This window comes from Glycine soja, chromosome 17, assembly GCF_004193775.1.
Source record: "Glycine soja cultivar W05 chromosome 17, ASM419377v2, whole genome shotgun sequence".
In the NCBI taxonomy this organism is placed as follows: Eukaryota; Viridiplantae; Streptophyta; class Magnoliopsida; order Fabales; family Fabaceae; genus Glycine; species Glycine soja.
This window is the reverse complement of record NC_041018.1, coordinates 86,758-98,851: the sequence shown is the minus strand read 5'-3', so window position 1 is coordinate 98,851 and position 12,094 is coordinate 86,758. Positions and strand designations below refer to the sequence as shown.

General features: G+C 31.3%; 2 protein-coding genes across 3 annotated transcripts; both read right to left on the bottom strand.

Annotated features, from left to right (window-relative positions):
- Positions 1 to 3,306: 3,306 nt before the first annotated feature.
- Positions 3,307 to 5,955, bottom strand: LOC114392298 (cx9C motif-containing protein 4). Of its 2 annotated transcripts, none has more exons than XR_003662280.1 (2): positions 5,795 to 5,905; positions 3,307 to 3,731 (listed from the first exon to the last, which is right to left on the bottom strand). XR_003662280.1 is itself a non-coding variant. In XM_028353374.1 (2 exons), the coding sequence occupies exons 1-2, from the start codon at positions 5,878 to 5,880 to the stop codon at positions 3,602 to 3,604; spliced, it is 201 nt and encodes a 66-aa protein (XP_028209175.1). In that variant the 5' UTR covers positions 5,881 to 5,955; the 3' UTR covers positions 3,307 to 3,601. The 2 variants fall into 2 exon arrangements, 1 of the variants encoding a protein (XP_028209175.1); XM_028353374.1 differs by having other exon boundaries at positions 3,307 to 3,716; positions 5,795 to 5,955.
- A 747-nt stretch (positions 5,956 to 6,702) lies between these two features.
- On the bottom strand, positions 6,703 to 11,750 carry LOC114394005. Its single transcript, XM_028355543.1, has 6 exons — positions 11,484 to 11,750; positions 11,096 to 11,275; positions 10,435 to 10,551; positions 10,126 to 10,275; positions 8,187 to 8,245; positions 6,703 to 7,069 (listed from the first exon to the last, which is right to left on the bottom strand). Exons 1-6 carry the CDS (start codon positions 11,664 to 11,666, stop codon positions 6,934 to 6,936), a joined length of 825 nt encoding a protein of 274 aa, XP_028211344.1. The 5' UTR covers positions 11,667 to 11,750; the 3' UTR covers positions 6,703 to 6,933.
- Between the last annotated feature and the right edge of the window lie 344 nt (positions 11,751 to 12,094).

Below are 12,094 nucleotides of genomic sequence, written 5' to 3'. Positions count from 1 at the left end.
TGCAAACTTTATTCCAAGTTTGACTTAAACTTAGTTTTATTTGTCCTACCAAGTCACTAGTGTCTTTAAATACATCAACAAGATTTATTGAAAGTTTATACACTAACTAAGTTGTGACGGATAAATCACTTAACATTTTTAGTTTTTTTTTCTCAAAATATATAAAGTGTTTTGAGAGCTTAGTATTTATATAAAGATTTTCGAAAAGCTTTATAAGAAAGAATGAAAGAATATGATCGCGTAGATGATTCGTGTTTTGTTTCTTCAAAATTTCTTTTATATATAGTTCTTATCTTCAAATATCTATTGTATCGATTTGACTTTTCACTCGATTCTTCATTTGAAGTCTTTAGCTCATAAGAAAATTTAATGTCTGCATTAAATACATGTTTACATGCCAGAGTGTTTTGTAATTCAAAGTCAATTCTTTAATCACAACAAGTCTACAACAATAAAATGTTTTTTTGACGAGGATCAACATCTTTCATATTTTAAACTTCATTTATTTTTTATAGGACTTTGATAGATTCTAAGAGAATATTATTTTTGCATGAAAAAATCTTAGATACAACGTATTAAATGAAAGTCTTAAATACACTATTTAAATGTTATTCTAAATATAAATCAAGATCTGATAGCACATCTAACATAAATTTTACTATTGGTATTTATTTACCTCTAATCAAAATAATTAAAAATCATAATTCATCTTTAGGACATAAATATCTTTTGACTTATCAATAGAACAACAACAAAAAATGTATGAATCAAATACAAAAATTAATTATTTATGAGAGACCATATATATATATATATATATATATATATATATATATATATATATATATATATATATATATATATATATATATATCATTGAACAATGTTTCATGAAAAATTACTAGGATTGAAAGTTCATTTTACCTATATCAAATTTAAATTGACATTGTATAAATGTTTGAAAATATAATAAAATATGAATCATTTAATTACATCTTTATCGTTGTTCAATTTTTAAAAAATTGACACGGACAATCTATATTAAATAAAAAAAAATATTGACAACATGTAATTATAATTTAATGGTTAGATCCATAAAAATCATATTATATATCAAGTTATGGAATGATTTAATAATTATTTAAGTTAAACCAATGTAATTTCATCTCTCATCTATATATAATATTAATAATCCCACAAATATATGCAATAATTTTGAACGGTTTTAATTTTTTCTTACAACAAAAAGTTGAATAAGAACAAGATTTAAAAGTTGAGTAAAAAAATTAAAATAATAAGAAATATGCATAGATATACTTTTATTTATAATAACTGTAACTAAGGATTTTAACTCTTAACCCCAAAGTATCTTTAAGGTTTGAATTCTTTGATCGAATTATAAAACTAATCATCAATTTAGAATTTAATCACATTTAAAATTTATCATGTTTTTCCAAAAATATATTTTATTCCTCCACAAACTTAATATATACAAAACCATTAGGTGTGTAGATATATTATTCGAGCAATAATTCCATCACTTTTTTCAAAATGTCTATCATCGGAGAATCGGAGACTTATATCCATTTATTTTGAATCGGAGAATCGATACAATCAAGGATGAAATGACAGAAATGCGGACTAGCGTATAAACTAGACGTCCTTAATTAGTGATAAGCGACTTGATTCGCTTGTCGAGTAACCAAACTCAAAGAAGAGTTGCTAATTAGATTGGGGTGATGTTTACATGAATTGACAATATGCAACCAAACTCAGTTATCCTTCCAAACATTTGCTTACCATCATCCACTTAAAAAATCACACGTGAGACCCATTTGCAAAACCCATAGAACTGTTGCAAGTAAACTTGATGTTTCTCCTTCCACTGACAAGGTGAATCCATGGCCATGAGATGTTCTTGCCGACATAAAATCACCATTGACCACGAGATCTATAATCTCACATTTTTTTTATCTTGTATATTCTTGGAATAATTTACTGGTTGTGCAGACTAAATAGAATTCACCCATTTCTCTAACACAAAAAAGGGAAAATAAAAATAAATAATAAAATAATTTGCAGGAAAAAAAAGTATATGTAACAGGCTTTTTAATATTAATTTTATAATATACAACCTTTCGTCTTTCATAGAAATAAATAGTAAATTTTTGTCCTAATTATAATAAATATATGACCACTTTTAAAATTAATGGTGAGTTTTCTTTTATATCCATTCTTTATAAGTTTTACAACCAAATTTTTATTATTTTATGAATTTTATCACTAGTTATGTTTACCAAATTTTATCACCCAACTTTAATAATTTTATGGATTTTACCACTCATTTTTTCCCACAAACTTTATCATACAACTTTCAAATTTTCACAAATTTTACCACTCATATTTCCAATTATTTTTGTTTTTTATTTTACCATCACATTGATAACAAAATAACTTATGCAAAAAAATGATTTTCTACATCAATTGTAATTATAATTGATGCAAAAAGTCATTTTTTACATCAAATATAATTATAACCCATGTCAAAAGTTAAAATTATTTATTTTTTATAAATGATTTTTGAAACACCTAGTTTGATATATAATTTTACAAAACCTCTTAGTTTGGTTAAAAAGTCCATCAATAGTGATAAAATGCGCAAAAATTATAAACTTAAATGATAAAATTCACAAAAATAAATTTTAGGGGATAAAATTTATAAAATAATAAAAATCGAGTGATAAAATTTATAATTAAACTTGCTTTATTATGAGATCTATTAACAAGACATCATTTATCACCCATAAAAATAGGTGCATTTAATGAGTTATAACTCATTTTCATTAGTTGAAAAAATATTTATTGAATTAGAAATACTTACATTATGTACAACCACCACTTAAATCAATTAATTTTAAGAGTATTTTTTTAATAAAATTTGAATTTATTTTAGTATTAATTAAAAATAACTAACTTAATAAATTCCTTAGTCTTCATAATTTAGTCTCGTGTTTGTCATATATAAAATCAGAGATACTAATATCCATTTAGAGATCATGAATCAAATCCATGACAACATGCTTAACAAACAAAATTATTTACCAACCATGTTATATCATCTTAGTGGTTGAATTCACATTTAGCAGTTTTAAAGAAACTTGACGAAAATCTAAAGCAAATAAACAAAAATAAAGAGCAAACAACATCAAGTGAAATGTTCCAACCCAATAATTACGATGCACCAGTTATATTTGGAGATTAAATTACAGGATTTAGTAATTGTTGAAAAATAAAAACATATAAACATTGGTACAACAAATAATAAATATTAGTTTTCACTTTTATTATTGATTATTACTTACAGTAAAATATGTCTAAACTCTACAATACCGTGATTCTATGACAAAGCATGTAGAGGAACAGAATATTACAGCGGTATACCGGTGAAGCCGTTCATAATTCAAATTTGAAAGAAATTAAAGAAAAGAAATATACTAGCCCTTCATTTGTTTTTTGCACTCCCTCAACTACTCTTCCCATTTTTCTGTAGACAGAAGAAGAATATGCAACCTTCTGGTCATCATTTATCTGAAAATATAACTCATCTCTTAGGCTTTGGCTTCGGTTTCAAAAGTCCGGAGAGGGAAGCACAGTGAGTTGAGTTATAATCGCATTTTGCACAACAGGAGTCAAGCAGTTCAATAACTTTAAGGCACCTGGCAGTATGTATGCTGTTAAAAGAAACAATATCTACCAACTACTCGGTATTTAAGAAATCATGTGCAATAATATTGCAGAACAAAAGAACGTGTTAGAACTGAAAAGAAAACACAGTGCCCATTCCAACTACTAAGTATTTAAGAAATTACATGCAAAAAGATTGCAGAACACAAGAACGTGTTAGAAATGAAAAAGCACTGCCAAAAGCATATTAATGGACCCCAGTCCCCAAATAAACAACACAGCCAAAAATAAAAATCAAAACTAAGCATAAATTAAGTGAAGTTTTCATAATTACAAACGGAAACATATGAATTGAAAGTGAAAATCGAAAACATAACACAAACACCACCTCTGAAGCTTTACAAATCCATTTTGTAATTGTTTACAAGTTAAACCCAGCCATTTAGAAGATACAAAACCGTACCCAAGACTTCTGCATCATTAGTTAGGAACCTTGTTATGTTATTAGTCCTATTAATTTCTGTTTATACTAGTTGTACTACATAAGCATTAGACATAGTGGTATGTCTCTAACACACAAATGTATCATATAATTAAATCTGAAATCAATCATTCAGAATTCTATTTTTCTCCAAATGATGAAAGAATAAATGTTCAACCACTAGCAAGTTGAGACAAATACCAAAAGAATAAAAGAAAAATCGGGGCATGGTTTTGAATGTCAGCAAGGCCTCTCTACTCCTTGCTGCTTGCAAAGTCTCTACTCCTTCTGCCACTAACTATGGATTGTATAAAATGCATGCAGTTGCTCCTGCTGGAGGCCTCTCTCCACAAGCTTCTCCATCTCCAGCACTTGCTCAAGGGAACACAACATCAACATTATCCCCAATTTCAGTTGGATCTTTGCTTGTTTGCATTTTCCCCTGTCTCTTATGGTCTTGGTCTCCAAAATTGTCTACTGTTCACCGGGATTCCTGTTTTCTCACTCTCTTGGGTCTCATTTTTTCTCATGCTTTACTTCTGTCTTGAGTGGTTAAGCATCATGTCTAGCTTCTGCTCTTGATGGTTAAGCTTTATTGCTTTTGCCTCGTAGGTGGTTAAGCATGCTGGCTTCTCTTAAGTGGTTAAGCCTTAGGTTGTGGCTTCTGCTTTAATGCTTAAGGATGTGTCAATTGGCTTTGGATGTTTTTAGTCATTGTTTGTCAATCTTTTGTCGTTGTATTTCTGGCATGTTTCGTTGTATTTCATTTTCATTTGATACTTGCATTGTTCATCCCACGCTAGAAGTGTTGTGATCACCTTTCAGCGTGCGGGAGGCTATAGGAGAACTGGCCTCATCTGTCCTTGTCCCAGATGCACTGGCCTCGCCTATCTTTGTCCCAGTTGCACTTGTATTGTCCATTGTCCCAATCATTGACTTAGTTGCAGTCCCTAGGGTTCGATCTGGTCAAGAACTGTCTTTTTGGTCAAGACATTGTACTGCAACAAGCTAACAACATAGTAAGCTTTAGCTTGAGGGGGAGTGTGTTGGTTGGGTCTCCCAATCAATCACTAGTCAAAGTTGGTGGTATTTAGAATGTCATCGTGCCTTCTCTAGTGGACTCGTAGGCTCTTTCTCTCATTGTTTCAAGTCACAGTTTATATGTTCCAAGCTCAGAGCATACAATCTATATGATCCAGCTTGAGGAGGAGTGTTAGATTATATTAGATTTTCCGATGTATTAGTGACAACTATGAAAGTTGATTTTGTTGTATCTACTCTGACAGAGTAGACTATAGGTTTGCTCTTTGTAAAATTTTATGTCTCTGTCTGGTATCAATTTTATAAATGTATATGAAGCTGCTGAACTTAACTCAGACATTTCAGCAATGTAGCCTATTAACTTTAACAAGCATCAAGTGGGTAAAATTGACATATGCTAGACCTAAGCAGTCGTCTTCAATGTTGAAATTCCCTGACAACATTCTAAGTAAGTTTAATCTCAACCCTAAACCATCTACTGCAGTGACACCAGTTTGGTTACTCAGTTGCATCTTGGTAGAATAAGAAGCGGAAATTGAAATTGAGATATGCAGAAGGAGTATCGGTTAAAGGCGCATATATACATACTTTTGTGGAAGAAAGTTGTTCTTGGAGAGGCAAGCTTGAATGTCACAAGCCTCTTTCTTGCACGGCTCCTTGCTTGCCTGCGCCATCCTCTCTCAAAGATTCTGTGCGTATGCCGCCTCGGGATTGATCACATCGCATTTATCGACTACAAAGGGATCAAATCGACCAGGAAAAAAACATATACGTTTTATAAATTAAAATGATTAATAATTTATAATTTTACTTTTAAAAATAAAATATAGGATAAATTAATTTGTAACTCCCTGAATTATTTACCATTTTTTAATTAGGTCACAACTTTTATTTTCAATTAAGTCCGCATTTATTTTTTTAATTAGGTCCTACGTAAAACAAACTTCTATAAATATAATCTCTCTTTATTTATATATATATATATATATATATATATATATATATATATATATATATATATAGATTTTTTTTAATTTAATAAGAAAATATCAGTCGTTAAAAACAGCCTTACATTGATTTGAAAGGTTCATTTTAAATATAAAATAGTTTATACATTTCCTATTTTCCGTCCTTATAAAAAAAATTAATCCTTAAAAATCATGTTTTTATTTTATTTTTATGCTTAAAATAATTTAAATAACACTTTGAACAATAAAAAATAAAGCAAACATAATTTACAAAAATAAAAAAAAAATGACAATGACAAAAAAAATCCTAAATTACAAAAATTAAAAATATATTTAAACATAAATTGTACGAACATGAAAAAGTAACTTTTTCTTATATGTTAACTTTAGAATGGTATCATGTGTTAAAGTTTACCAAAATTAATATAATATTTTTGGTATATTATTAATGGTAGATTACTTTTATTAGCTTTACCATTAAATATTACTCAGGCAGTCAGGATTTCTCCCCCTTGATAGACTTACACATGCACATACTTGGAAACATCTTATTCCTTTAAAAAAATATCAACCACCATTCTCTAGGAATGTGATTTAAATTCGTAAAAAAAAAAGGAATGTGACCTTTCTAGGTGAACTAAACGAAGCAATTTAAAGCAATATCACTGAATATTATTAATTACAAACCAAAAAGAAGCACTACTCTCCCCCAGCCCACTCTTATGCGGAGACATAATGCATAGACATGGATAAAAATTGTCAGTCGAGGTAGAAAAGAGTCACAATCTTCCGCAAATTTTTTGCTTCTTGACAAGTTTCCATGAGCAACCTACTATCATGGAAAGCAAAGCAAATGACTTGCTGCACGTGCGAAATGATATCCATATTACATAGCCTGCATGTGAAACAATGGAAGGAAAAATAACTCCCCAATCTTTACCCAGTAATAACATAACTTTCTCAAAAAAAAAATAATAATAACAATATAGCCTGCATGTGAATCAATGGAAGGAAAAATAATGCCCCAATCTTACTGTAATAATAACATAGCTCTCTCTCTCTCTCTCTATATATATATATATAAAAGCTGCCCACATTCGTAAATTCGCAATCAATACAAGCTTATTCATCTTACTCAAATTAGCCTACAAACTGAACTTGCACTAGAACTTGACCAAAGGCATAATGTGGATTAGCTAACTATGGAGAACTTTTCAATTGAGACATGTATTTCATTCTTAACTTAAAAAAATACCTTTAATATAATAGGAGTTTCTGAGAAAATTATATGAAAGTTAAAAGTTCAAGTGCATAAACTAACTCGTACGAGACTTTGATTCATTTTATTTTCTTCTCCAGTGCTTGACGGATAAACTTACTTAAATTGGCTCAAAAAGTGACAAGATAATCCTACACTCTGATTAAAAAACAAAAGTTTTTTCAAACAGCATTGATATGGATCGTGGATGGGTTTCTAGACAGATTTGACTGTTCTAAAGTGAAGATATGTATAAATTAAAAAGTAAAGTTGTATTCACCGTTGATCTAAAATTAGTTAAGAATTAAGATTACGAGGCAGCTTACTTCAAATCAACAGCAGATACACTTTTACTTTTTCACATTACACATTTGGTTACTTTACAAGAGCTAAATTCTTTGTAGACGGGGTATTGTTACAGTACCAACCGCATTCAGTGATATGTCCTATGTCATTGCATCCCTAAACTGGCACTATACCTAGCACTGTAGCAGCCATTTGAACATGGTATTTCCTAATTACGTGATTCCTTCTTTATTTATTTTTGAAGTAAAATGACCAATAATGATATTTGCACAAACTTTAAACTCACAAACTCCTCACATACTCTCCACAGAGAGTCATGAGCTATTAAGAAAAAGTTAGAACAAGTTGTCATCCATTGGCTTGTACATTAGTCTGAGAGGTTTTGAGTAGAAAGTCTGGGCACCTATCATTATCGCAAAACCAAAGACAAGGAAAAGCTAGTACAAACCTGCTGGCTTCTATTAGAGGTAGATGATCATTATGGGGCTTTTCTATGACATTTTTCACCTGCATATTCAACAAAATCATTGAAATCATAACCAGGGACTAAAAAATAACTACTCTGCCCAGTCAGACGAGAAACCCAGGGAACATTTAAATAGCTACAAAAACTAGCTTTTTCTTTTTTGGCTACCCTAAAAAATTAAAAACCTAAAAATGATGTTTGATCCTAAAAATCCAATTACCTAAGTCCTACCAAACAGCCTTTTTCTTCTAACAAATTCCCATCTGTAACAAAAGTACAGAAATGTACAAGATATCACAAATAAACTTAACTTAGGAGATAACCAACTTGTAAACTATCATATTTGTTGTTTAATAGCAAAAAGAGAAAAGAAAGATGAAATTAGAATAAGGAGAGGACAACGTATCTTTAAAAGCATAAAGCATGCACACTCAATGACACAAACAAAGTTCACCAAAAAAAGGAACAAGAAGCAAACTGTTGACACCCAATAAGAATGCATCAGGGATGCTCAATAGTCAATAACTTAGATGGAGCAAAGCTCCTTGCAAGATGGACGATAAAACAATTGAGACTATAACACCCTTTTTCCTGAGGAAGTACCCACTTCTCTACTCAGCCTAGCCAAATAACTTTAACTCCTCAATTACCCCCCCCCCCCCCTTCCCCGTTTTCTTCAGTTGCTTCCCCCACCTCCAAAAAACCATTCTCCCTCTCCTCATTTTGCACGTGATAAGAACCTTAAGAAAACCACGCCACAAAAGCTAGCTGTTACAGTTGGAGAGCCCAGGGCTTTATAAACTCCACAATAGAATCCCATACCTTGCAATTGGATCCTAACAGCGTGATTCTCGTATCTCCCTCTCCATTCCCCTGCTGCCACCTGTCCATTCTGTTATGCTCTGCCTTTGTCTCTTCCCTTCCCCCCTCAGCTGGTGCCTCCTGGTCCATTTATTCCCTCTTCTAATCCCACGCCCTCTTCTATAAATTTACATTATAAGCCTATCAACAAGCTAAAGAATAATCCAATCCTTGATGCAGGCAATTTGCTTCAATCAACCCTCAGCTGTCACTTGACATGTTCAATTGAATTACTCATCTTGATTTTAAAATATAGGATACAATCACCAGGAAAAAAATTATATCTATTTTAATGCATGGAATTCGCTCTGAAAACGGATAAGCATCTTACAGTATTAGAAAAATACCAAAATTGATTTCAGAAGCATGGGAAATAATTGAAGCTTTAGAGAAGTTAGAACTGCTTTTCAGGGAATATGCATATATAATTGTTTATAACAAAAACCTGAGGACATGAGGAAATAATATTAATTATTAACACATTTAGCGATACAAAATTTGTTGGTGGAGAAAGAAGTAATATAAGTTTGAACCTGCAGTTTTGGAGGTTACAAAGAGGTTCCCATGCTTTCGTTGAATCTTGAAAGTACATGGCTTTATAGACTATTAAGAGATTGGTGCTGACTTGATGATGTGATGTATTAAAATGTGATGATATGATTGTAAAACCCAAAGCACAAACAATTATTTATACTAATCATCAACGGTGACTCAGTAGAGAAAGGATGTGCCTTGGCACAACAAAAAGGTTGCCACTTGCTACCATGTGATACAAACCAGAACTGACACAGAAATTAAGAGTCAAATAGCCCTCTAGCAGAAAATAAAATCTGAATAGTTTTCGACAAAAAATAGAGATGAAATAAAGGAATCCCTTCTATAGCAGTATAAACAGATATCAGATAGAGAGACAGAAAAGACTGATGTTCAGCAAAAAAAAAACTACCACTGTTAAAATAACAATATGTAAAGCAAATGAAAAACCTTTTTTCAAAAAGTATATAAACACTTATATTCAAACCTTTGAGAAAGCATATATATAAAAACTTTTAAACCTTACTTTGGACAATAGTTCCTGACTCTCAGGAGGCTGTTTGCTTAAACTTTGAGGTAATATAACTGTAAGCAACTCTGGTTTCTCTGCCCTTAAAGCACCTCGAATAACAGCAGCATTAGTCCCAGATGCTCCAGATGTATATATATGATTTTTCTACAAACAGATGGACAAGAAGTTGTGAGACACAGCCATTGGAGTTGTTAACAAAAATCATAACTAGTACTGCATCACCAATTCACCATATATTGTGTTCTACAAGACTGAAACTCTTCAAGCAAGCATATAATACTCTTGAGTAAAATAACAACTTACAGTTATGACCATAGCATAGCTAAGAATCTCAATTAGTTCTTGGTGCATGAATCCCATGTTCCGAGTTCCAAAAAAGCCAATAGCTCTAGGTCCTTGCTGTTGAATGGCCAATAACTCCTGTAAAAAACAAAATTCTGTTCAAAATGTTGTACAACTAAGGGTGCGAATGTGTGATTGATACACACTACCGGAACCGGACAAATACTTGAGTTAAAACGATTTTTTATCATGTACATTGTTTAATGGACAATTGACAACACAAACAAAATAATATAAAATATACTAAAATATCCTTTTTAATATTAATCATCTTAACATAATTTACATTATTATTATTATATATTATGTGAATTCAAAATACAGAATATATACAAATCACCTAGCTAGTAGATAATGTGAATTCAAAATCATGGCATGATAAGGTTGTTGCATCTAGTAGATAATGGTTGAGAAATAAGAGAGAGGTGGAGTATTTGCATCTTTTGAATGCTTTGTATGGGACAAAAAGTTGTCCAATGATTTTTTTTTCTGAGTAACAAGAATTTGAGTTTTTGTCGTGTACTCATCTATTTAATTTGTGGTGTCAAAAATAAATGTTTGTCCGGTCCAGTTTCATAAATTTTAGCAAATCAAATGGACAATAATACGTGCTGTTACAAACCTGAAGATAATCAACATCAGGAACAGGCTTGAACTCCGCTATGCGAATGGAGCCTGATCCTTCAACAAGTGACTGGGCCTGAGTTGGAATTTGTGTTGCTAGTTCTTCATCAGAACCGAATAAGGCTAACCCATTCTCCAATTCATAATCTCGATCTCTATTCATATATCCATAAAGCCACTATACCAGTACATAAAAACAGAGTCCCTGGTAGTAAAAATTAGTGAACAACAACTGCTCACAAACCACAAGGAGTGGTGATGATGCAAAATGAAACTGACATGAGCAGAAAAAGCAAGAGAATAATCGTAATTCGTAACACTACCCAAATCACACAGTTTCATACAAGAAAGTATCAATCTAAATAATGCATAAGAGAGAGATATACCGTCCGTCTAGAGGGGAATGGTTTCTTGTAGATAACGATGCGTCTGTGGTGAGACAGAGACAGAGACAAAGAGAAGCTAAAAAAGGCATTGAAATTAGGGTTTGGTTTGTGGCTATAATGTGGACAAGAAGCGACGATGGAAGAACGGCATAGGTTTAGAGTTAGAGTCACTGTTGCACTCATTCCTTCTTCCTTTTTCTTTTTCCACCTCCCTCTCTGCTCTGCTTTCTTCCGCTTTTTAATATTCTTTACGAATCCAATCCAATCCTAAATACAAAATGTTACCCTTTTCCTTCTCAATACTGGAAAGGCTGAGAACCTCCCAACCTAGGAGCTGGGACCCACTCACTTTTGGACTTTACATTAAACATCCTTTTCGGCTTTCTAATCAAGTTTAAATTTATTGAAATAATTATAAATTATTTTTTATAGATTTTCTAAATCTCCCTTTATCGTTGTGATATTTTTTAAACAGTTAATTAAGAAAGTTTAGTGTACGGATAGAATGGGAAATTTGTGTAATTTCACCAAATTTCATATGTGGTTAGTATAATTTATTTTATTTTATTATTTCTAACATTTTTTGTAATAATTTTAAAATAATGTATTTA